This window comes from Babylonia areolata, chromosome 27 (genome assembly GCF_041734735.1).
Source record: "Babylonia areolata isolate BAREFJ2019XMU chromosome 27, ASM4173473v1, whole genome shotgun sequence".
In the NCBI taxonomy this organism is placed as follows: Eukaryota; Metazoa; Mollusca; class Gastropoda; order Neogastropoda; family Buccinidae; genus Babylonia; species Babylonia areolata.
The window spans coordinates 26,429,725-26,457,287 of NC_134902.1; the positions used below are offsets into that span (position 1 = coordinate 26,429,725).

Here is a 27,563-nt window from a genome sequence, read left to right on the forward strand (position 1 = left end):
CTGATGGCTGTGTGCACTGAGGCTGTGTGCTGCACCAGGGGCCGATAACTGGGCACGTCACGGTCAGCAAGCCTGGGTTGCCACGAGCCCGTCACCTCCAGGGACCTGTTGATGACGTCAATCTGTCGGTCCACGTCCTCCTTGCTTTCCGTGGAGGAGAATCCGCAGGCCTTACGCCACGCCTTCTGCCGTCGCCGGGTCCTATTCTTCTTGACCTCCTGGGACTGCAGCAGAGGTCGTTTTGCAGCTGAGGTCTTGGACAGCTTGAGTGCCGCCATCACCTGTCCGGGTTCACACTGGTCGCAGGTGACCAGGCCCTGGTGAATGTGGAGCAGCATCTCCGTGCTGCCCACGCGAAGCGTGCTGCCGTGGCGTAGTGGAGTGACCCCGGCCAGGCGGACATGGTTGAGGAAGGTTCCGGTGTGGCTGCCCAAGTCCTGCACAGTGTAGCACTGCTGCTGGCTGCAGTACTGGATGGCAGCGTGCTTGGGGCTGACCTCCTCACCGGGGATGTGGAGCCACGCGTCCTTCTCCCGTCCCACCGTGCCGCCAGGGTACGTTACCAGGAAAAACGTCCCGGCGTCAAGATCATCTGACTTGAGAACGACCACGCGGATGCAGGGAGGATTCGTGGGTGGCAGTGCTGGAGACTGGGTGTTGGTTGTGGTGCTGGTGGAACTCCAGGACTGCACAGCCTCCCGAGTGTAGTAGGAGGCTGTGGTGGGGTGGTAGTACAGCTGGCTGCTGGGGTGGAAGTACCAGCCTGATGCTGCGTTGTGGTAAAATCCACTAGAGGTGTGGACCCACTGCTGCTGAGGCTCAGAAGTTTGCATTTTGCCCGTAGAAAACAGGGATGGCTCACTTCTCTTCGATGTAACACAAGAAGTCTTGCTACTCAAAGTTTCAGTGAAGAGTGATAATACCAACTTGGAGTTCAGCTTTTTATACCCGTTTCTGCACGTCAAATGCTTCAAATCGCAGAGTTGTGATTGGCGGAATCACAGCTCTAGTCAGACTCAACTTGAGCTCAACAGGTGGGAACCACTTAGAGATAGCAGCCATCTTTAACTCCACCACCATCCTGACAGCAGGCCTCCTCTTCCCTTTTCCTTTTGTTGGTTTGTGTGGACAGGCCACGACACGTGTTTACGTTGCCCAGGGAAGAGCAACACGCTGCGTTAATGAAGTTGATTGTTGTCCCGGTGACCAGTGGGGTGTGGGAAGGTGGGGGTGATGAACGGGAGTGTCGGGGGTCTTTGTCTGAAAAACAATAACCGTTCTACTGACAAGCACTCAGTCTGGTCACTGTAATACAACTTTTCTTGTAGTTTTTATCATCTCCTCGTACCAGACGATGGGTGAGGCTCTAGATAATACTGTACTAGAAACCAGCTTGGGAGGATTAACCTAATACCACAGTGTGAATTACAATTTTCGTAGTTTGTATGTGTGCGTGTGCACGAACGTGTGTGTGTGTGTGTGTGTGTGTTTAAAGTCAAGTCAATATTTTTTTTTTTAATTAAAGATAGTAATGAAATAATAAAGATTTTTTGTAAAAACCAACACTGGCAATATAGATACATTCATAGAAGATTTATGTGATAATGAAACACACAGCAGTATTTTTGTTTCTCTGTCTCTCTCTCTCTCTCTGTCTCTCTCTCCCTCTCTCTCTCTCTCTCACACACACACACACACACACACACACACACACACACACACACACATACACACAACAACAACAACAACAACAACAACAACAATAACAACAACAGCAACAACAAAAGCAAAAAACAAACAAAACAAAAAAAACGGGTACACATGTCACGGGGTTGGCTACGATCTTCATTGGGCCAGCTTAGCAGACAATTTTTGTGACTCGCCGAAGGTTAGTAAGGAAGTTTGTAAATCGGTCACAAGTTATCTCCCTATACAGGTAGGCGTATGATTTTTTCATCAATTTGTTAAATTACAAACAATTCCTTACAGATGAGATTATAGTTTTTATGTTATTGGACTTCAGAAAGACATTTTTATAGCGTGTCTTGCTGATGTTTGTATTTCTGTTATCAATCTGATTCGTATCATACATGTATAGTTGTGTTGTAGTTGGTTTAAACGAAGTATTTCATTGTCGATCACAAGTGCCAAAAGCACCGCCAACCAGTGCCGACACGGGAGCTGTCCGTTGAGTTTTCTCTTTAATTTTGACATAAAAAAATGTTTACTATAGAAGCACATTCTATAGATGATTTTTACATAGTTGGAAATTCAGGATTTTCAGTTACTTAACTGTTGCAATTATATTACATATTGCGATGTATTAATTGTTGTAATGTACAAAAATGATACATGAACTTGTTAAAATCTCGTTCATTCAGTGACTCTTTGTGTTTACAGTTTCTGACTACATTATTTTTGTATAAAATGGTTTAGCTCGTCTCTTGTAGTTTTGTGTGATATATATGTCTATGTTAGTTCCCCGAGCTGAAAGTCAGAAGCCGCTAAATTTGGTCAAACAAACACAAGCTTGGCCCCTCAAGGCTCGCGGAGGGCCGGTTTCGTGAGTCGCTACGCGGCACTGACTTTGCGGTTCGGCGGAACAGAATATAAAGAGTGAGCGAGTGCCAGACAAAGAGAGAACTCTCCTGGTCTGGAAGAATGAAAGAAGAAAAGAAGAAAACCAGTTCACTGCCTTCCCGAGTCTACCTTGCCTGGCTGCAGCTCTCTTCTGCAAACACCTTCTACCTGTCTTCACCTTCTTAACACCACCTTACCACCCCGTCACACACATACACAAATTTACAACACACTCTGTTTTGCACCTACATACCTCCTCATTCAACACAATCAAACCACCAACAAGAGCATATACAAAACATTTCGCAAACGATAAATTCAGCGGTAACTAATATATATATATAGACATGCATTATTGTCCATCTTTTAGACATTTGGTAAGATTATTCTTCATATTGTTTCCTAAACACATTTTATTCGTTATATCAAAACAAACCAAAAAAAAGGGAGAGAGTGGGAGGTTATTCCATACATTTCCACCAGAATATATGAAGCTGTATTGCTAAAGGTTTAGGTATATGTAACATATGGCTGTACCTGTGATCATTAGTTTTAAAAGTTTCTGTAATCTTTTTGGCTGCATTTCTGTATATTACATTATGCATACAGACAGCCTTGTTTAAGAACAGCATGTTGTGAAAAGATAATACATTAAGTAGTTTATGAACCATATGGGTCAGGGAGCTCGACTTCAACAATACTAGTTTGAAAGCTCTTTTAACACTCCTGCACACACATACACTCGCTGAGTGTATACGTGGTTACATTTTCAGCTTGTTTTCCTACAGTTGTCCCACAATGTTGAATAATCGATGATTGGCAGAACATGTGCACAGAAAAAAAGCATTCGTGAATGAACGTCAAGGAATCATATCTATGTATGTTCGTGTATGTGTGTGTGTGTGTGTGTGTGTGTGTGTGTGTGTGTGCATCAGCGTTCTTTCTATGTGCGTATGGATTTTTGTTTTTATGTGCGTGTGTATGTTTCAGTGCGTGCGATTGTAGGTATGAATAGCGAGTGTATGTGTGTGCAAGAGTGTTTATAACTGCCAGATTGTGGGTGATCTTGTTTCTGTGTGTACGCATGCATAAGTATTTGTGAGTGAGCTGGTGTGCATGCATTAGCAGTTTTAGTGTGTGTATTTGTATGTATGTTTTCGCCATTGTATGCAAAAGCGAGTTGCTGTATGTGTGCACGAGATATCAATGTAGGTGATGTGTGACTGGTGTGCATGAGCAATAGTTCGACTTTGTGTAGATTAACGTTTGTGTGCATGAATTTGTGTGTGCGTGCATGTTTGATCGAAAGTGTATGAGTGTACTTGTGTTTTCATATACGTGTATGTGTGTGCATGTGTGTGCCCGCACGAGCACCCGTGAGTGTGTGTGTGTATGTGTGTGTGTGTGTGTGTGTGTGTGTGTGTATTCGAGACAGGGGGTGAGAGATAGACAGATAGCTGAAAGTGACAAGAGAAAAAAACAGAGGAACAGATATTGGTACAGATCGACCCAGAAACGACACACACACTGGCAAACAAGTCGTAACAAATGCAATACAGTCAAATCAAACTATTTATTTACATTTAAAATGCAAACTAAGTGACTTAAAACGATCACGACTCAATCCTATGTACAAATGGCATGCATGTTTCAGCCCTGTCACACACCCACAGTCACAAGCGATGTGGGAAAGTCACCACACAGTCACAGGCAATGATATATTGCACACAATTGACATGGTGTCACAATGGTGGGTGGTGGTGACATGGCATGTCCGGACGTCAAATATGCAAGCAGTGATGTCAGAAGGTCCTGTCGCTGTCCGTGTCCTGAGCCAGGTAGCGCTGTCGGGTCCTCAGGCAGTTCAGCATTGTGACCGACATGAACTGGTCCAGGGACAGGTCCACTGAAGAGGAGGACCCCAGTCCTGCTGTGGCCACAGAGCGGACCTTGACGTTGATGGGCTCCACCAGGCCTCGCTTCTTCTTGCCCAGTGCCTTCCCTGGTGTCCAGCCCATCTTGTGCAGCATGCTGCTGCCTTTGTTGCTGCTGCTGATGGCTGTGTGCACTGAGGCTGTGTGCTGCACCAGGGGCCGATAACTGGGCACGTCACGGTCAGCAAGCCTGGGTTGCCACGAGCCCGTCACCTCCAGGGACCTGTTGATGACGTCAATCTGTCGGTCCACATCCTCCTTGCTTTCCGTGGAGGAGAATCCGCAGGCCTTACGCCACGCCTTCTGCCGTCGCCGGGTCCTATTCTTCTTGACCTCCTGGGACTGCAGCAGAGGTCGTTTTGCAGCTGAGGTCTTGGACAGCTTGAGTGCCGCCATCACCTGTCCGGGTTCACACTGGTCGCAGGTGACCAGGCCCTGGTGAATGTGGAGCAGCATCTCCGTGCTGCCCACGCGAAGCGTGCTGCCGTGGCGTAGTGGAGTGACCCCAGCCAGGCGGACATGGTTGAGGAAGGTTCCGGTGTGGCTGCCCAAGTCCTGCACAGTGTAGCACTGCTGCCGGCTGCAGTACTGGATGGCAGCGTGCTTGGGGCTGACCTCCTCACCGGGGATGTGGAGCCACGCGTCCTTCTCCCGTCCCACCGTGCCGCCAGGGTACGTTACCAGGAAAAACGTCCCGGCGTCAAGATCATCTGACTTGAGAACGACCACGCGGATGCAGGGAGGATTCGTGGGTGGCAGTGCTGGAGACTGGGTGTTGGTTGTGGTGCTGGTGGAACTCCAGGACTGCACAGCCTCCCGAGTGTAGTAGGAGGCTGTGGTGGGGTGGTAGTACAGCTGGCTGCTGGGGTGGAAGTACCAGCCTGATGCTGCGTTGTGGTAAAATCCACTAGAGGTATGGACCCACTGCTGCTGAGGCTCAGAAGTTTGCATTTTGCCCGTAGAAAACAGGGATGGCTCACTTCTCTTCGATGTAACACAAGAAGTCTTGCTACTCAAAGTTTCAGTGAAGAGTGATAATACCAACTTGGAGTTCAGCTTTTTATACCCGTTTCTGCACGTCAAATGCTTCAAATCGCAGAGTTGTGATTGGCGGAATCACAGCTCTAGTCAGACTCAACTTGAGCTCAACAGGTGGGAACCACTTACAGATAGCAGCCATCTTTAACTCCACCACCATCCTGACAGCAGGCCTCCTCTTCCCTTTTCCTTTTGTTGGTTTATGTGGACAGGCCACGACACGTGTTTACGTTGCCCAGGGAAGAGCAACACGCTGCGTTAATGAAGTTGATTGTTGTCCCGGTGACCAGTGGGGTGTGGGAAGGTGGGGGTGATGAACGGGAGTGTCGGGGGTCTTTGTCTGAAAAACAATAACCGTTCTACTGACAAGCACTCAGTCTGGTCACTGTAATACAACTTTTCTTGTAGTTTTTATCATCTCCTCGTACCAGACGATGGGTGAGGCTATAGATAATACTGTACTAGAAACCAGCTTGGGAGGATTAACCTAATACCACAGTGTGAATTACAATTTTCATAGTTTGTATGTGTGCGTGTGCACGAACGTGTGTGTGTGTGTGTGTGTGTGTGTGTGTGTGTGTTTAAAGTCAAGTCAATATTTTTTTTTTATTAAAGATGGTAATGAAATAATAAAGATTTTTTTTTAAAAGCAACAATGGCAATATAGATACATTCATAGAAGTTTTTTGTGATAATGAAACACACACTAGTATATTTGTTTCTCTCTCTCTCTCTCTCTCTCTCTCACACACACACACACACACACACACACACACACACACACACACACACACACACACACAAACAGACACACACACACTCACACACACACAACAACAACAACAACAACAATAACAACAACAGCAACAACAAAAGCAAAAAACAAACAAAACAAAAAAAACGGGTACACATGTCACGGGGTTGGCTACGATCTTCATTGGGCCAGCTTAGCAGACAATTTTTGTGACTCGCCGAAGGTTAGTAAGGAAGTTTGTAAACATATGGCTGTACCTGTGATCATTAGTTTTAAAAGTTTCTGTAATCTTTTTGGCTGCATTTCTGTATATTACATTATGCATACAGACAGCCTTGTTTAAGAACAGCATGTTGTGAAAAGATAATACATTAAGTAGTTTATGAACCATATGGGTCAGGGAGCTCGACTTCAACAATACTAGTTTGAAAGCTCTTTTAACACTCCTGCACACACATACACTCGCTGAGTGTATACGTGGTTACATTTTCAGCTTGTTTTCCTACAGTTGTCCCACAATGTTGAATAATCGATGATTGGCAGAACATGTGCACAGAAAAAAAGCATTCGTGAATGAACGTCAAGGAATCATATCTATGTATGTTCGTGTATGTGTGTGTGTGTGTGTGTGTGTGTGTGTGTGTGTGTGCATCAGCGTTCTTTCTATGTGCGTATGGATTTTTGTTTTTATGTGCGTGTGTATGTTTCAGTGCGTGCGATTGTAGGTATGAATAGCGAGTGTATGTGTGTGCAAGAGTGTTTATAACTGCCAGATTGTGGGTGATCTTGTTTCTGTGTGTACGCATGCATAAGTATTTGTGAGTGAGCTGGTGTGCATGCATTAGCAGTTTTAGTGTGTGTATTTGTATGTATGTTTTCGCCATTGTATGCAAAAGCGAGTTGCTGTATGTGTGCACGAGATATCAATGTAGGTGATGTGTGACTGGTGTGCATGAGCAATAGTTCGACTTTGTGTAGATTAACGTTTGTGTGCATGAATTTGTGTGTGCGTGCATGTTTGATCGAAAGTGTATGAGTGTACTTGTGTTTTCATATACGTGTATGTGTGTGCATGTGTGTGCCCGCACGAGCACCCGTGAGTGTGTGTGTGTATGTGTGTGTGTATGTGTGTGTGTGTGTGTGTGTGTGTATTCGAGACAGGGGGTGAGAGATAGACAGATAGCTGAAAGTGACAAGAGAAAAAACAGAGGAACAGATATTGGTACAGATCGACCCAGAAACGACACACACACTGGCAAACAAGTCGTAACAAATGCAATACAGTCAAATCAAACTATTTATTTACATTTAAAATGCAAACTAAGTGACTTAAAACGATCACGACTCAATCCTATGTACAAATGGCATGCATGTTTCAGCCCTGTCACACACCTACAGTCACAAGCGATGTGGGAAAGTCACCACACAGTCACAGGCGATGATATATTGCACACAATTGACATGGTGTCACAATGGTGGGTGGTGGTGACATGGCATGTCCGGACGTCAAATATGCAAGCAGTGATGTCAGAAGGTCCTGTCGCTGTCCGTGTCCTGAGCCAGGTAGCGCTGTCGGGTCCTCAGGCAGTTCAGCATTGTGACCGACATGAACTGGTCCAGGGACAGGTCCACTGAAGAGGAGGACCCCAGTCCTGCTGTGGCCACAGAGCGGACCTTGACGTTGATGGGCTCCACCAGGCCTCGCTTCTTCTTGCCCAGTGCCTTCCCTGGTGTCCAGCCCATCTTGTGCAGCATGCTGCTGCCTTTGTTGCTGCTGCTGATGGCTGTGTGCACTGAGGCTGTGTGCTGCACGAGGGGCCGATAACTGGGCACGTCACGGTCAGCAAGCCTGGGTTGCCACGAGCCCGTCACCTCCAGGGACCTGTTGATGACGTCAATCTGTCGGTCCACGTCCTCCTTGCTTTCCGTGGAGGAGAATCCGCAGGCCTTACGCCATGCCTTCTGCCGTCGCCGGGTCCTATTCTTCTTGACCTCCTGGGACTGCAGCAGAGGTCGTTTTGCAGCTGAGGTCTTGGACAGCTTGAGTGCCGCCATCACCTGTCCGGGTTCACACTGGTCGCAGGTGACCAGGCCCTGGTGAATGTGGAGCAGCATCTCCGTGCTGCCCACGCGAAGCGTGCTGCCGTGGCGTAGTGGAGTGACCCCGGCCAGGCGGACATGGTTGAGGAAGGTTCCGGTGTGGCTTCCCAAGTCCTGCACAGTGTAGCACTGCTGCCGGCTGCAGTACTGGATGGCAGCGTGCTTGGGGCTGACCTCCTCACCGGGGATGTGGAGCCACGCGTCCTTCTCCCGTCCCACCGTGCCGCCAGGGTACGTTACCAGGAAAAACGTCCCGGCGTCAAGATCATCTGACTTGAGAACGACCACGCGGATGCAGGGAGGATTCGTGGGTGGCAGTGCTGGAGACTGGGTGTTGGTTGTGGTGCTGGTGGAACTCCAGGACTGCACAGCCTCCCGAGTGTAGTAGGAGGCTGTGGTGGGGTGGTAGTACAGCTGGCTGCTGGGGTGGAAGTACCAGCCTGATGCTGCGTTGTGGTAAAATCCACTAGAGGTGTGGACCCACTGCTGCTGAGGCTCAGAAGTTTGCATTTTGCCCGTAGAAAACAGGGATGGCTCACTTCTCTTCGATGTAACACAACAAGTCTTGCTACTCAAAGTTTCAGTGAAGAGTGATAATACCAACTTGGAGTTCAGCTTTTTATACCCGTTTTTGCACGTCAAATGCTTCAAATCGCAGAGTTGTGATTGGCGGGATCACAGCTCTAGTCAGACTCAACTTGAGCTCAACAGGTGGGAACCACTTAGAGATAGCAGCCATCTTTAACTCCACCGCCATCCTGTACAGCAGGCCTCCTCTTCCCTTTTCCTTTTGTTGGTTTGTGTGGACAGGCCACGACACGTGTTTACATTGCCCAGGGAAGAGCAATACGCTGCGTTAATGAAGTTGATTGTTCTCCCGGTGACCAGTGGGGTGTGGGAAGGTGGGGGTGATGAACGGGAGTGTCGGGGGTCTTTGTCTGAAAAACAATAACCGTTCTACTGACAAGCACTCAGTCTGGTCACTGTAATACAACTTTTCTTGTAGTTTTTATCATCTCCTCGTACCAGACGATGGGTGAGGCTATAGATAATACTGTACTAGAAACCAGCTTGGGAGGATTAACCCAATACCACAGTGTGAATTACAATTTTCGTAGTTTGTATGTGTGTGTGTGCACGAACGTGTGTGTGTGTGTGTGTGTGTGTGTGTGTTTAAAGTCAAGTCAATATTTTTTTTTATTAAAGATGGTAATGAAATAATAAAGATTTTTTTTAAAAACCAACACTGGCAATATAGATACATTCATAGAAGATTTATGTGATAATGAAACACACAGCAGTATTTTTGTTTCTCTGTCTCTCTCTCTCTCTCTGTCTCTCTCTCTCCCTCTCTCACACACACACACACACACACACACACACACACACACACACACACACACACACACACACACACACACACTCACACACACACATACACACACAACAACAACAACAACAATGACAACAAGAGCAACAACAAAAACAAAAAACAAACTAAACAAAAAAAAACGGGTACACATGTAACCGGGATAGCTACGATCTTCGTTGGGCCGGCTTAGCAGACAATTTCTGTGACTCGCCGAAGGTTAATAAGGAAGATTGTAAATCGGTCACAAGTTATCTCCCTTTACAGGTAGCCGTATGATTTTTTCATCAATTTGTTAAATTACAAACAATTCCTTACAGATGAGATTATAGTTTTTATGTTATTGGACTTCAGAAAGACATTTTTATAGCGTGTCTTGCTGATGTTTGTATTTCTGTTATCAATCTGATTCGTATCATACATGTATAGTTGTGTTGTAGTTGGTTTAAACGAAGTATTTCATTGTCGATCACAAGTGCCAAAAGCACCGCCAACCAGTGCCGACACGGGAGCTGTCCGTTGAGTTTTCTCTTTAATTTTGACATAAAAAAAGTGTTTACTATAGAAGCACATTCTATAGATGATTCTTACATAGTTGGAAATTCAGGATTTTCAGTTACTTAACTGTTGCAATTATATTACATATTGCGACGTATTAATTGTTGTAATGTACAAAAATGATACATGAACTTGTTAAAATCTCGTTCATTCAGTGACTGTGTTTACAGTTTCTAACTACATTATTTTTGTATAAAATGGTTTAGCTCGTCTCTTGTAGTTTTGTGTGATATATATGTCTATGTTAGTTCCCCGAGCTGAAAGTCAGAAGCCGCTAAATTTGGTCAAACAAACACAAGCTTGGCCCCTCAAGGCTCGCGGAGGGCCGGTTTCGTGAGTCGCTACGCGGCACTGGCTTTGCGGTTCGGCGGAACAGAATATAAAGAGTGAGCGAGTGCCAGACAAAGAGAGAACTCTCCTGGTCTGGAAGAATGAAAGAAGAAAAGAAGAAAACCAGTGCACTGCCTTCCCGAGTCTACCTTGCCTGGCTGCAGCTCTCTTCTGCAAACACCTTCTACCTGTCTTCACCTTCTTAACACCACCTTACCACCCCGTCACACACATACACAAATTTACAACACACTCTGTTTTGCACCTACATACCTCCTCATTCAACACAATCAAACCACCAACAAGAGCATATACAAAACATTTCGCAAACGATAAATTCAGCGGTAACTAATATATATATATAGACATGCATTATTGTCCATCTTTTAGACATTTGGTAAGATTATTCTTCATATTGTTTCCTAAACACATTTTATTCGTTATATCAAAACAAACAAAAAAAAAGGGAGAGAGTGGGAGGTTATTCCATACATTTCCACCAGAATATATGAAGCTGTATTGCTAAAGGTTTAGGTATATGTAACATATGGCTGTACCTGTGATCATTAGTTTTAAAAGTTTCTGTAATCTTTTTGGCTGCATTTCTACATTATGCATACAGACAGCCTTGTTTAAGAACAGCATGTTGTGAAAAGATAATACATTAAGTAGTTTATGAACCATATGGGTCAGGGAGCTCGACTTCAACAATACTAGTTTGAAAGCTCTTTTAACACTCCTGCACACACATACACTCGCTGAGTGTATACGATGATTCCATTTTCAGCTTGTTTTCCTACAGTTGTCCCACAATGTTGAATAATCGATGATTGGCAGAACATGTGCACAGAAAAAAAGCATTCGTGAATGGACGTCAAGGAATCATATCTATGTATGTTCGTGTATGTGTGTGTGTGTGTGTGTGTGTGCATCAGCGTTCTTTCTATGTGCGTATGGATTTTTGTTTTTATGTGCGTGTGTATGTTTCAGTGCGTGCGATTGTAGGTATGAATAGCGAGTGTATGTGTGTGCAAGAGTGTTTATAACTGCCAGATTGTGGGTGATCTTGTTTCTGTGTGTGCGCATGCATAAGTATTTGTGAGTGAGCTGGTGTGCATGCATTAGCAGTTTTAGTGTGTGTATTTGTATGTATGTTTTCGCCATTGTATGCAAAAGCGAGTTCCTGTATGTGTGCACGAGATATCAATGTAGGTGATGTGTGACTGGTGTGCATGAGCAATAGTTCGACTTTGTGTAGATTAACGTTTGTGTGCATGAATTTGTGTGTGCGTGCATGTTTGATCGAAAGTGTATGAGTGTACTTGTGTTTTCATATACGTGTATGTGTGTGCATGTGTGTGCCCGCACGAGCACCCGTGAGTGTCTGTGTGTATGTGTGTGTGTGTGTGTGTGTGTGTATTCGAGACAGGGGGTGAGAGATAGTCAGACAGCTGAAAGTGACAAGAGAAAAAACAGAGGAACAGATATTGGTACAGATCGACCCAGAAACGACACACACACTGGCAAACAAGTCGTAACAAATGCAATACAGTCAAATCAAACTATTTATTTACATTTAAAATGCAAACTAAGTGACTTAAAACGATCACGACTCAATCCTATGTACAAATGGCATGCATGTTTCAGCTCTGTCACACACCCACAGTCACAAGCGATGTGTGAAAGTCACCACACAGTCACAGGCGATGATATATTGCACACAATTGACACGGTGTCACAATGGTGGGTGGTGGTGACATGGCATGTCTGGACGTCAAATATGCAAGCAGTGATGTCAGAAGGTCCTGTCGCTGTCCGTGTCCTGAGTCAGGTAGCGCTGTCGGGTCCTCAGGCAGTTCAGCATTGTGACCGACATGAACTGGTCCAGGGACAGGTCCACTGAAGAGGAGGACCCCAGTCCTGCTGTGGCCACAGAGCGGACCTTGACGTTGATGGGCTCCACCAGGCCTCGCTTCTTCTTGCCCAGTGCCTTCCCTGGTGTCCAGCCCATCTTGTGCAGCATGCTGCTGCCTTTGTTGCTGCTGCTGATGGCTGTGTGCACTGAGGCTGTGTGCTGCACCAGGGGCCGATAACTGGGCATGTCACGGTCAGCAAGCCTGGGTTGCCACGAGCCCGTCACCTCCAGGGACCTGTTGATGACGTCAATCTGTCGGTCCACGTCCTCCTTGCTTTCCGTGGAGGAGAATCCGCAGGCCTTACGCCACGCCTTCTGCCGTCGCCGGGTCCTATTCTTCTTGACCTCCTGGGACTGCAGCAGAGGTCGTTTTGCAGCTGAGGTCTTGGACAGCTTGAGTGCCGCCATCACCTGTCCGGGTTCACACTGGTCGCAGGTGACCAGGCCCTGGTGAATGTGGAGCAGCATCTCCGTGCTGCCCACGCGAAGCGTGCTGCCGTGGCGTAGTGGAGTGACCCCGGCCAGGCGGACATGGTTGAGGAAGGTTCCGGTGTGGCTGCCCAAGTCCTGCACAGTGTAGCACTGCTGCTGGCTGCAGTACTGGATGGCAGCGTGCTTGGGGCTGACCTCCTCACCGGGGATGTGGAGCCACGCGTCCTTCTCCCGTCCCACCGTGCCGCCAGGGTACGTTACCAGGAAAAACGTCCCGGCGTCAAGATCATCTGACTTGAGGACGACCACGCGGATGCAGGGAGGATTCGTGGGTGGCAGTGCTGGAGACTGGGTGTTGGTTGTGGTGCTGGTGGAACTCCAGGACTGCACAGCCTCCGGAGTGTAGTAGGAGGCTGTGGTGGGGTGGTAGTACAGCTGGCTGCTGGGGTGGAAGTACCAGCCTGATGCTGCGTTGTGGTAAAATCCACTAGAGGTGTGGACCCACTGCTGCTGAGGCTCAGAAGTTTGCATTTTGCCCGTAGAAAACAGGGATGGCTCACTTCTCTTCGATGTAACACAAGAAGTCTTGCTACTCAAAGTTTCAGTGAAGAGTGATAATACCAACTTGGAGTTCAGCTTTTTATACCCGTTTCTGCACGTCAAATGCTTCAAATCGCAGAGTTGTGATTGGCGGAATCACAGCTCTAGTCAGACTCAACTTGAGCTCAACAGGTGGGAACCACTTAGAGATAGCAGCCATCTTTAACTCCACCACCATCCTGACAGCAGGCCTCCTCTTCCCTTTTCCTTTTGTTGGTTTGTGTGGACAGGCCACGACACGTGTTTACGTTGCCCAGGGAAGAGCAACACGCTGCGTTAATGAAGTTGATTGTTGTCCTGGTGACCAGTGGGGTGTGGGAATGTGGGGGTGATGAACGGGAGTGTCGGGGGTCTTTGTTTGCAAACAATAACCGTTGTACTGACAAGCACTCAGTCTGGTCACTGAAATACAACTTTTCTTGTAGTTTTTATCATCTCCTTGTACCAGACGATGGGTGAGGCTATAGATAATACTGTACTAGAAACCAGCTTGGGAGGATTAACCTAATACCACAGTGTGAATTACAATTTTCATAGTTTGTATGTGTGCGTGTGCACGAACGTGTGTGTGTGTGTGTGTTTAAAGTCAAGTCAATATTTTTTTTTTTTATTGAAGATGGTAATGAAATAATAAAGATTATAAAAAAAAAAACAACAATGGCAATATAGATACATTCATAGAAGTTTTTTGTGATAATGAAACACACAGTAGTATATTTCTCTCTCTCTCTCTCTCTCTCTCTCTCTCTCTCTCTCTCTCTCACACACACACACACACACACACACACACACACACACACACACACACACACACACAAACACACTCACACACACATATACACACACAACAACAACAACAACAACAACAACAACAACAACAACAACAATAACAACAACAGCAACAACAAAAGCAAAAAACAAACAAAACAAAAAAAACGGGTACACATGTCACTGGGTTGGCTACGATCTTCGTTGGGCCAGCTTAGCAGACAATTTTTGTGACTTGCCGAAGGTTAATAAGGAAGTTTGTAAATCGGTCACGTTATCTCCCTTTACAGGTAGGCGTATGATTTTTTCATCAATTTGTTAAATTACAAACAATTCCTTACAGATGAGATTATAGTTTTTATGTTATTGGACTTCAGAAAGACATTTTTATAGCGTGTCTTGCGGATGTTTCTATTTCTGTTATCAATCTGATTCGTATCATACATGTATAGTTGTGTTGTAGTTGGTTTAAACAAAGTATTTCATTGTCGATCACAAGTGCCAAAAGCACCGCCAAGCAGTGCCGACACGGGAGCTGTCCGTTGAGTTTTCTCTTTAATTTTGACATTAAAAAATGTTTACTATAGAAGCACATTCTATAGATGATTTTTACATAGTTGGAAATTCAGGATTTTCAGTTACTTGACTGTTGCAATTATATTACATATTGCGACGTATTAATTGTTGTAATGTACAAAAATGATACATGAACTTGTTAAAATCTCGTTCATTCGGTGACTCTTTGTGTTTACAGTTTCTGACTACATTATTTTTGTATAAAATGGTTTAGCTCGTCTCTTGTAGTTTTGTGTGATATATATGTCTATGTTAGTTCCCCGAGCTGAAAGTCAGAAGCCGCTAAATTTGGTCAAACAAACACAAGCTTGGCCCCTCAAGGCTCGCGGAGGGCCGGTTTCGTGAGTCGCTACGCGGCACTGGCTTTGCGGTTCGGCGGAACAGAATATAAAGAGTGAGCGAGTGCCAGACAAAGAGAGAACTCTCCTGGTCTGGAAGAATGAAAGAAGAAAAGAAGAAAACCAGTGCACTGCCTTCCCGAGTCTACCTTGCCTGGCTGCAGCTCTCTTCTGCAAACACCTTCTACCTGTCTTCACCTTCTTAACACCACCTTACCACCCCGTCACACACATACACAAATTTACAACACACTCTGTTTTGCACCTACATACCTCCTCATTCAACACAATCAAACCACCAACAAGAGCATATACAAAACATTTCGCAAACGATAAATTCAGCGGTAACTAATATATATATATATAGACATGCATTATTGTCCACCTTTTAGACATTTGGTAAGATTATTCTTCATATTGTTTCCTAAACACATTTTATTCGTTATATCAAAACAAACAAAAAAAAAGGGAGAGAGTGGGAGGTTATTCCATACATTTCCACCAGAATATATGAAGCTGTATTGCTAAAGGTTTAGGTATATGTAACATATGGCTGTACCTGTGATCATTAGTTTTAAAAGTTTCTGTAATCTTTTTGGCTGCATTTCTGTATATTACATTATGCATACAGACAGCCTTGTTTAAGAACAGCATGTTGTGAAAAGATAATACATTAACCCTCTCCATACGAACGGCGAAAGATACCACAATTCTGACGACGGAAGCTAAAGGTTGGGTCATTCAGACACCCACTGGACATCCGAGGGGTCTGTGTAGAGGAGAAGAGAGGACTGGCCGTACTGAGTGAGTTAAGTAGTTTATGAACCATATGGGTCAGGGAGCTCGACTTCAACAATACTAGTTTGAAAGCTCTTTAACACTCCTGCACACACATACACTCGCTGAGTGTATACGATGATTACATTTTCAGCTTGTTTTCCTACAGTTGTCCCACAATGTTGAATAATCGATGATTGGCAGAACATGTGCACAGAAAAAAAGCATTCGGGAATAGGGAACGTCAAGGAATGCATAGTGCTAAGTATGTTCGATGTATTGTGTGTGTGTGGTGTGTGTGTGTGGTGTTGGGGCATATCAGCGTTCTTTCTTATGTGAGTATGGATTTTTGTGTTTTTGTGCGTGGTGTAGTGTTTCAGTGCGTGGGCGTATTGTAGGTATGATAGCGAGTGTATGTGTGTGGCAAGGAGTGGTGTTAACTGGCCGGAGATTGTGGGTGATCTTGTTTCTGTGTGTGCACATGCATAAGTATTTGTGAGTGAGCTGTGTGCATGCATTAGCAGTTTTAGTGTGTGTATTTGTATGTATGTTTTCGCCATTGTATGCAAAAGCGAGTTCCTGTATGTGTGCACGAGATATCAATGTAGGTGATGTGTGACTGGTGTGCATGAGCAATAGTTCGACTTTGTGTAGATTAACGTTTGTGTGCATGAATTTGTGTGTGCGTGCATGTTTGATCGAAAGTGTATGAGTGTACTTGTGTTTTCATATACGTGTATGTGTGTGTGCATGTGTGTGCCCGCACGAGCACCCGTGAGTGTGTGTGTGTATGTGTGTGTGTATGTGTGTGTGTGTGTGTGTGTGTATTCGAGACAGGGGGTGAGAGATAGTCAGACAGCTGAAAGTGACAAGAGAAAAAACAGAGGAACAGATATTGGTACAGATCGACCCAGAAACGACACACACACTGGCAAACAAGTCGTAGCAAATGCAATACAGTCAAATCAAACTATTTATTTACATTTAAAATGCAAACTAAGTGACTTAAAACGATCACGACTCAATCCTATGTACAAATGGCATGCATGTTTCAGCTCTGTCACACACCCACAGTCACAAGCAATGTGAGAAAGTCACCACACAGTCACAGGCGATGATATATTGCACACAATTGACACGGTGTCACAATGGTGGGTGGTGGTGACATGGCATGTCCGGACGTCAAATATGCAAGCAGTGATGTCAGAAGGTCCTGCCGCTGTCCGTGTCCCGAGCCAGGTAGCGCTGTCGGGTCCTCAGGCAGTTCAGCATTGTGACCGACATGAACTGGTCCAGGGACAGGTCCACTGAAGAGGAGGACCCCAGTCCTGCTGTGGCCACAGAGCGGACCTTGACGTTGATGGGCTCCACCAGGCCTCGCTTCTTCTTGCCCAGTGCCTTCCCTGGTGTCCAGCCCATCTTGTGCAGCATGCTGCTGCCTTTGTTGCTGCTGCTGATGGCTGTGTGCACTGAGGCTGTGTGCTGCACCAGGGGCCGATAACTGGGCACGTCACGGTCAGCAAGCGTGGGTTGCCACGAGCCCGTCACCTCCAGGGACCTGTTGATGACGTCAATCTGTCGGTCCACGTCCTCCTTGCTTTCCGTGGAGGAGAATCCGCAGGCCTTACGCCACGCCTTCTGCCGTCGCCGGGTCCTATTCTTCTTGACCTCCTGGGACTGCAGCAGAGGTCGTTTTGCAGCTGAGGTCTTGGACAGCTTGAGTGCCGCCATCACCTGTCCGGGCTCACACTGGTCGCAGGTGACCAGGCCCTGGTGAATGTGGAGCAGCATCTCCGTGCTGCCCACGCGAAGCGTGCTGCCGTGGCGTAGTGGAGTGACCCCGGCCAGGCGGACATGGTTGAGGAAGGTTCCGGTGTGGCTGCCCAAGTCCTGCACAGTGTAGCACTGCTGCCGGCTGCAGTACTGGATGGCAGCGTGCTTGTGGCTGACCTCCTCACCGGGGATGTGGAGCCACGCGTCCTTCTCCCGTCCCACCGTGCCGCCAGGGTACGTTACCAGGAAAAACGTCCCGGCGTCAAGATCATCTGACTTGAGAACGACCACGCGGATGCAGGGAGGATTCGTGGGTGGCAGTGCTGGAGACTGGGTGTTGGTTGTGGTGCTGGTGGAACTCCAGGACTGCACAGCCTCCCGAGTGTAGTAGGAGGCTGTGGTGGGGCGGTAGTACAGCTGGCTGCTGGGGTGGAAGTACCAGCCTGATGCTGCGGTGTGGTAAAATCCACTAGAGGTGTGGACCCACTGCTGCTGAGGCTCAGAAGTTTGCATTTTGCCCGTAGAAAACAGGGATGGCTCACTTCTCTTCGATGTAACACAACAAGTCTTGCTACTCAAAGTTTCAGTGAAGAGTGATAATACCAACTTGGAGTTCAGCTTTTTATACCCGTTTTTGCACGTCAAATGCTTCAAATCGCAGAGTTGTGATTGGCGGAATCACAGCTCTAGTCAGACTCAACTTGAGCTCAACAGGTGGGAACCACTTAGAGATAGCAGCCATCTTTAACTCCACCACCATCCTGACAGCAGGCCTCCTCTTCCCTTTTCCTTTTGTTGGTTTGTGTGGACAGGCCACGACACGTGTTTACGTTGCCCAGGGAAGAGCAACACGCTGCGTTAATGAAGTTGATTGTTGTCCCGGTGACCAGTGGGGTGTGGGAAGGTGGGGGTGATGAACGGGAGTGTCGGGGGTCTTTGTCTGAAAAACAATAACCGTTCTACTGACAAGCACTCAGTCTGGTCACTGTAATACAACTTTTCTTGTAGTTTTTATCATCTCCTCGTACCAGACGATGGGTGAGGCTATAGATAATACTGTACTAGAAACCAGCTTGGGAGGATTAACCTAATACCACAGTGTGAATTACAATTTTCATAGTTTGTATGTGTGCGTGTGCACGAACGTGTGTGTGTGTGTGTGTGTGTGTGTGTGTGTGTTTAAAGTCAAGTCAATATTTTTTTTTTATTAAAGATGGTAAAGAAATAATAAAGATTTTTTTTTAAAAGCAACAATGGCAATATAGATACATTCATAGAAGTTTTTTGTGATAATGAAACACACACTAGTATATTTCTCTCTCTCTCTCTCTCTCTCTCTCTCTCTCTCTCTCTCACACACACACACACACACACACACACACACACACACACACACAAACAGACACACACACACTCACACACACACAACAACAACAACAACAACAACAACAATAACAACAACAGCAACAACAAAAGCAAAAAACAAACAAACAAAAAAAAAAACGGGTACACATGTCACGGGGTTGGCTACGATCTTCATTGGGCCATCTTAGCAGACAATTTTTGTGACTCGCCGAAGGTTAGTAAGGAAGTTTGTAAATCGGTCACAAGTTATCTCCCTATACAGGTAGGCGTATGATTTTTTCATCAATTTGTTAAATTACAAACAATTCCTTACAGATGAGATTATAGTTTTTATGTTATTGGACTTCAGAAAGACATTTTTATAGCGTGTCTTGCTGATGTTTGTATTTCTGTTATCAATCTGATTCGTATCATACATGTATAGTTGTGTTGTAGTTGGTTTGAACGAAGTATTTCATTGTCGATCACAAGTGCCAAAAGCACCGCCAACCAGTGCCGACACGGGAGCTGTCCGTTGAGTTTTCTCTTTTATTTTGACATAAAAAAATGTTTACTATAGAAGCACATTCCATAGATGATTTTTACATAGTTGGAAATTCAGGATTTTCAGTTACTTAACTGTTGCAATTATATTACATATTGCGACGTATTAATTGTGGTAATGTACAAAAATGATACATGAACTTGTTAAAATCTCGTTCATTCAGTGACCCTTTGTGTTTACAGTTTCTGACTACATTATTTTTGTATAAAATGGTTTAGCTCGTCTCTTGTAGTTTTGTGTGATATATATGTCTATGTTAGTTCCCCGAGCTTAAAGTCAGAAGCCGCTAAATTTGGTCAAACAAACACAAGCTTGGCCCCTCAAGGCTCGCGGAGGGCCGGTTTCGTGAGTCGCTACGCGGCACTGGCTTTGCGGTTCGGCGGAACAGAATATAAAGAGTGAGCGAGTGCCAGACAAAGAGAGAACTCTCCTGGTCTGGAAGAATGAAAGAAGAAAAGAAGAAAACCAGTGCACTGCCTTCTCGAGTCTACCTTGCCTGGCTGCAGCTCTCTTCTGCAAACACCTTCTACCTGTCTTCACCTTCTTAACATCACCTTACCACCCCGTCACACACATACACAAATTTACAACACACTCTGTTTTGCACCTACATACCTCCTCATTCAACACAATCAAACCACCAACAAGAGCATATACAAAACATTTCGCAAACGATAAATTCAGCGGTAACTAATATATATATATAGACATGCATTATTGTCCATCTTTTAGACATTTGGTAAGATTATTCTTCATATTGTTTCCTAAACACAATTTATTCGTTATATCGAAACAAACAAAAAAAAAGGGAGAGAGTGGGAGGTTATTCCATACATATCCACCAGAATATATGAAGCTGTATTGCTAAAGGCTTAGGTATATGTAACATATGGCTGTACCTGTGATCATTAGTTTTAAAAGTTTCTGTAATCTTTTTGGCTGCATTTCTGTATATTACATTATGCATACAGACAGCCTTGTTTAAGAACAGCATGTTGTGAAAAGATAATACATTAAGTAGTTTATGAACCATATGGGTCAGGGAGCTCGACTTCAACAATACTAGTTTGAAAGCTCTTTTAACACTCCTGCACACACATACACTCGCTGAGTGTATACGTGGTTACATTTTCAGCTTGTTTTCCTACAGTTGTCCCACAATGTTGAATAATCGATGATTGGCAGAACATGTGCACAGAAAAAAAGCATTCGTGAATGAACGTCAAGGAATCATATCTATGTATGTTCGTGTATGTGTATATGTGTGTGTGTGTGTGTGTGTGTGTGTGTGTGTGCATCAGCGTTCTTTCTATGTGCGTATGGATTTTTGTTTTTATGTGCGTGTGTATGTTTCAGTGCGTGCGATTGTAGGTATGAATAGCGAGTGTATGTGTGTGCAAGAGTGTTCATAACTGCCAGATTGTGGGTGATCTTGTTTCTGTGTGTACGCATGCATAAGTATTTGTGAGTGAGCTGGTGTGCATGCATTAGCAGTTTTAGTGTGTGTATTTGTATGTATGTTTTCGCCATTGTATGCAAAAGCGAGTTGCTGTATGTGTGCACGAGATATCAATGTAGGTGATGTGTGACTGGTGTGCATGAGCAATAGTTCGACTTTGTGTAGATTAACGTTTGTGTGCATGAATTTGTGTGTGCGTGCATGTTTGATCGAAAGTGTATGAGTGTACTTGTGTTTTCATATACGTGTATGTGTGTGCATGTGTGTGCCCGCACGAGCACCCGTGAGTGTGTGTGTGTATGTGTGTGTGTGTGTGTGTGTGTGTGTGTATTCGAGACAGGGGGTGAGAGATAGACAGATAGCTGAAAGTGACAAGAGAAAAAACAGAGGAACAGATATTGGTACAGATCGACCCAGAAATGACACACACACTGGCAAACAAGTCGTAACAAATGCAATACAGTCAAATCAAACTATTTATTTACATTTAAAATGCAAACTAAGTGACTTAAAACGATCACGACTCAATCCTATGTACAAATGGCATGCATGTTTCAGCCCTGTCACACACCCACAGTCACAAGCGATGTGGGAAAGTCACCACACAGTCACAGGCGATGATATATTGCACACAATTGACATGGTGTCACAATGGTGGGTGGTGGTGACATGGCATGTCCGGACGTCAAATATGCAAGCAGTGATGTCAGAAGGTCCTGTCGCTGTCCGTGTCCTGAGCCAGGTAGCGCTGTCGGGTCCTCAGGCAGTTCAGCATTGTGACCGACATGAACTGGTCCAGGGACAGGTCCACTGAAGAGGAGGACCCCAGTCCTGCTGTGGCCACAGAGCGGACCTTGACGTTGATGGGCTCCACCAGGCCTCGCTTCTTCTTGCCCAGTGCCTTCCCTGGTGTCCAGCCCATCTTGTGCAGCATGCTGCTGCCTTTGTTGCTGCTGCTGATGGCTGTGTGCACTGAGGCTGTGTGCTGCACCAGGGGCCGATAACTGGGCACGTCACGGTCAGCAAGCCTGGGTTGCCACGAGCCCGTCACCTCCAGGGACCTGTTGATGACGTCAATCTGTCGGTCCACGTCCTCCTTGCTTTCCGTGGAGGAGAATCCGCAGGCCTTACGCCACGCCTTCTGCCGTCGCCGGGTCCTATTCTTCTTGACCTCCTGGGACTGCAGCAGAGGTCGTTTTGCAGCTGAGGTCTTGGACAGCTTGAGTGCCGCCATCACCTGTCCGGGTTCACACTGGTCGCAGGTGACCAGGCCCTGGTGAATGTGGAGCAGCATCTCCGTGCTGCCCACGCGAAGCGTGCTGCCGTGGCGTAGTGGAGTGACCCCGGCCAGGCGGACATGGTTGAGGAAGGTTCCGGTGTGGCTGCCCAAGTCCTGCACAGTGTAGCACTGCTGCCGGCTGCAGTACTGGATGGCAGCGTGCTTGGGGCTGACCTCCTCACCGGGGATGTGGAGCCACGCGTCCTTCTCCCGTCCCACCGTGCCGCCAGGGTACGTTACCAGGAAAAACGTCCCGGCGTCAAGATCATCTGACTTGAGAACGACCACGCGGATGCAGGGAGGATTCGTGGGTGGCAGTGCTGGAGACTGGGTGTTGGTTGTGGTGCTGGTGGAACTCCAGGACTGCACAGCCTCCCGAGTGTAGTAGGAGGCTGTGGTGGGGTGGTAGTACAGCTGGCTGCTGGGGTGGAAGTACCAGCCTGATGCTGCGTTGTGGTAAAATCCACTAGAGGTGTGGACCCACTGCTGCTGAGGCTCAGAAGTTTGCATTTTGCCCGTAGGAAACAGGGATGGCTCACTTCTCTTCGATGTAACACAACAAGTCTTGCTACTCAAAGTTTCAGTGAAGAGTGATAATACCAACTTGGAGTTCAGCTTTTTATACCCGTTTCTGCACGTCAAATGCTTCAAATCGCAGAGTTGTGATTGGCGGAATCACAGCTCTAGTCAGACTCAACTTGAGCTCAACAGGTGGGAACCACTTAGAGATAGCAGCCATCTTTAACTCCACCACCATCCTGACAGCAGGCCCCCTCTTCCCTTTTCCTTTTGTTGGTTTGTGTGGACAGGCCACGACACGTGTTTACATTGCCCAGGGAAGAGCAACACGCTGCGTTAATGAAGTTGATTGTTGTCCCGGTGACCAGTGGGGTGTGGGAAGGTGGGGGTGATGAACGGGAGTGTCGGGGGTCTTTGTCTGAAAAACAATAACCGTTCTACTGACAAGCACTCAGTCTGGTCACTGTAATACAACTTTTCTTGTAGTTTTTATCATCTCCTCGTACCAGACGATGGGTGAGGCTATAGATAATACTGTACTAGAAACCAGCTTGGGAGGATTAACCTAATACCACAGTGTGAATTACAATTTTCATAGTTTGTATGTGTGCGTGTGCACGAACGTGTGTGTGTGTGTGTGTGTGTGTGTTTAAAGTCAAGTCAATATTTTTTTTTTTATTAAAGATGGTAATGAAATAATAAAGATTTTTTTTTTAAAGCAACAATGGCAATATAGATACATTCATAGAAGTTTTTTGTGATAATGAAACACACACTAGTATATTTGTTTCTCTCTCTCTCTCTCTCTCTCTCTCTCTCTCTCTCACACACACACACACACACACACACACACACACACACACACACACACACACACACAAACAGACACACACACACTCACACACACACAACAACAACAACAACAACAATAACAACAACAGCAACAACAAAAGCAAAAAACAAACAAAACAAAAAAAACGGGTACACATGTCACGGGGTTGGCTACGATCTTCATTGGGCCAGCTTAGCAGACAATTTTTGTGACTCGCCGAAGGTTAGTAAGGAAGTTTGTAAACATATGGCTGTACCTGTGATCATTAGTTTTAAAAGTTTCTGTAATCTTTTTGGCTGCATTTCTGTATATTACATTATGCATACAGACAGCCTTGTTTAAGAACAGCATGTTGTGAAAAGATAATACATTAAGTAGTTTATGAACCATATGGGTCAGGGAGCTCGACTTCAACAATACTAGTTTGAAAGCTCTTTTAACACTCCTGCACACACATACACTCGCTGAGTGTATACGTGGTTACATTTTCAGCTTGTTTTCCTACAGTTGTCCCACAATGTTGAATAATCGATGATTGGCAGAACATGTGCACAGAAAAAAAGCATTCGTGAATGAACGTCAAGGAATCATATCTATGTATGTTCGTGTATGTGTGTGTGTGTGTGTGTGTGTGTGTGTGTGTCCATCAGCGTTCTTTCTATGTGCGTATGGATTTTTGTTTTTATGTGCGTGTGTATGTTTCAGTGCGTGCGATTGTAGGTATGAATAGCGAGTGTATGTGTGTGCAAGAGTGTTTATAACTGCCAGATTGTGGGTGATCTTGTTTCTGTGTGCACGCATGCATAAGTATTTGTGAGTGAGCTGGTGTGCATGCATTAGCAGTTTTAGTGTGTGTATTTGTATGTATGTTTTCGCCATTGTATGCAAAAGCGAGTTGCTGTATGTGTGCACGAGATATCAATGTAGGTGATGTGTGACTGGTGTGCATGAGCAATAGTTCGACTTTGTGTAGATTAACGTTTGTGTGCATGAATTTGTGTGTGCGTGCATGTTTGATCGAAAGTGTATGAGTGTACTTGTGTTTTCATATACGTGTATGTGTGTGCATGTGTGTGCCCGCACGAGCACCCGTGAGTGTGTGTGTGTATGTGTGTGTGTATGTGTGTGTGTGTGTGTGTATTCGAGACAGGGGGTGAGAGATAGACAGATAGCTGAAAGTGACAAGAGAAAAAAACAGAGGAACAGATATTGGTACAGATCGACCCAGAAACGACACACACACTGGCAAACAAGTCGTAACAAATGCAATACAGTCAAATCAAACTATTTATTTACATTTAAAATGCAAACTAAGTGACTTAAAACGATCACGACTCAATCCTATGTACAAATGGCATGCATGTTTCAGCCCTGTCACACACCCACAGTCACAAGCGATGTGGGAAAGTCACCACACAGTCACAGGCGATGATATATTGCACACAATTGACATGGTGTCACAATGGTGGGTGGTGGTGACATGGCATGTCCGGACGTCAAATATGCAAGCAGTGATGTCAGAAGGTCCTGTCGCTGTCCGTGTCCTGAGCCAGGTAGCGCTGTCGGGTCCTCAGGCAGTTCAGCATTGTGACCGACATGAACTGGTCCAGGGACAGGTCCACTGAAGAGGAGGACCCCAGTCCTGCTGTGGCCACAGAGCGGACCTTGACGTTGATGGGCTCCACCAGGCCTCGCTTCTTCTTGCCCAGTGCCTTCCCTGGTGTCCAGCCCATCTTGTGCAGCATGCTGCTGCCTTTGTTGCTGCTGCTGATGGCTGTGTGCACTGAGGCTGTGTGCTGCACCAGGGGCCGATAACTGGGCACGTCACGGTCAGCAAGCCTGGGTTGCCACGAGCCCGTCACCTCCAGGGACCTGTTGATGACGTCAATCTGTCGGTCCACATCCTCCTTGCTTTCCGTGGAGGAGAATCCGCAGGCCTTACGCCACGCCTTCTGCCGTCGCCGGGTCCTATTCTTCTTGACCTCCTGGGACTGCAGCAGAGGTCGTTTTGCAGCTGAGGTCTTGGACAGCTTGAGTGCCGCCATCACCTGTCCGGGTTCACACTGGTCACAGGTGACCAGGCCCTGGTGAATGTGGAGCAGCATCTCCGTGCTGCCCACGCGAAGCGTGCTGCCGTGGCGTAGTGGAGTGACCCCGGCCAGGCGGACATGGTTGAGGAAGGTTCCGGTGTGGCTGCCCAAGTCCTGCACAGTGTAGCACTGCTGCCGGCTGCAGTACTGGATGGCAGCGTGCTTGGGGCTGACCTCCTCACCGGGGATGTGGAGCCACGCGTCCTTCTCCCGTCCCACCGTGCCGCCAGGGTACGTTACCAGGAAAAACGTCCCGGCGTCAAGATCATCTGACTTGAGAACGACCACGCGGATGCAGGGAGGATTCGTGGGTGGCAGTGCTGGAGACTGGGTGTTGGTTGTGGTGCTGGTGGAACTCCAGGACTGCACAGCCTCCCGAGTGTAGTAGGAGGCTGTGGTGGGGTGGTAGTACAGCTGGCTGCTGGGGTGGAAGTACCAGCCTGATGCTGCGTTGTGGTAAAATCCACTAGAGGTGTGGACCCACTGCTGCTGAGGCTCAGAAGTTTGCATTTTGCCCGTAGAAAACAGGGATGGCTCACTTCTCTTCGATGTAACACAACAAGTCTTGCTACTCAAAGTTTCAGTGAAGAGTGATAATACCAACTTGGAGTTCAGCTTTTTATACCCGTTTCTGCACGTCAAATGCTTCAAATCGCAGAGTTGTGATTGGCGGAATCACAGCTCTAGTCAGACTCAACTTGAGCTCAACAGGTGGGAACCACTTAGAGATAGCAGCCATCTTTAACTCCACCACCATCCTGACAGCAGGCCTCCTCTTCCCTTTTCCTTTTGTTGGTTTGTGTGGACAGGCCACGACACGTGTTTACATTGCCCAGGGAAGAGCAACACGCTGCGTTAATGAAGTTGATTGTTGTCCCGGTGACCAGTGGGGTGTGGGAAGGTGGGGGTGATGAACGGGAGTGTCGGGGGTCTTTGTCTGAAAAACAATAACCGTTCTACTGACAAGCACTCAGTCTGGTCACTGTAATACAACTTTTCTTGTAGTTTTTATCATCTCCTCGTACCAGACGATGGGTGAGGCTATAGATAATACTGTACTAGAAACCAGCTTGGGAGGATTAACCTAATACCACAGTGTGAATTACAATTTTCATAGTTTGTATGTGTGTGTGTGCACGAACGTGTGTGTGTGTGTGTGTGTGTGTGTGTGTTTAAAGTCAAGTCAATATTTTTTTTTTTATTAAAGATGGTAATGAAATAATAAAGATTTTTTTTTTAAAGCAACAATGGCAATATAGATACATTCATAGAAGTTTTTTGTGATAATGAAACACACACTAGTATATTTGTTTCTCTCTCTCTCTCTCTCTCTCTCTCTCTCACACACACACACACACACACACACACACACACACACACACACACACACACACACAAACAGACACACACACACTCACACACACAACAACAACAACAACAACAACAACAACAACAACAATAACAACAACAGCAACAACAAAAGCAAAAAACAAACAAAACAAAAAAAACGGGTACACATGTCACGGGGTTGGCTACGATCTTCATTGGGCCAGCTTAGCAGACAATTTTTGTGACTCGCCGAAGGTTAGTAAGGAAGTTTGTAAATCGGTCACAAGTTATCTCCCTATACAGG

General features: G+C 46.1%; 1 protein-coding gene across 1 annotated transcript; it reads right to left on the reverse strand.

Moving 5' to 3' along the window:
• Positions 1 to 12,458: 12,458 nt before the first annotated feature.
• Positions 12,459 to 13,541, reverse strand: LOC143301045 (angiogenic factor with G patch and FHA domains 1-like). The gene has a single exon (XM_076615049.1). It carries the CDS (start codon positions 13,539 to 13,541, stop codon positions 12,459 to 12,461), a length of 1,083 nt encoding a protein of 360 aa, XP_076471164.1.
• Positions 13,542 to 27,563: the final 14,022 nt, after the last annotated feature.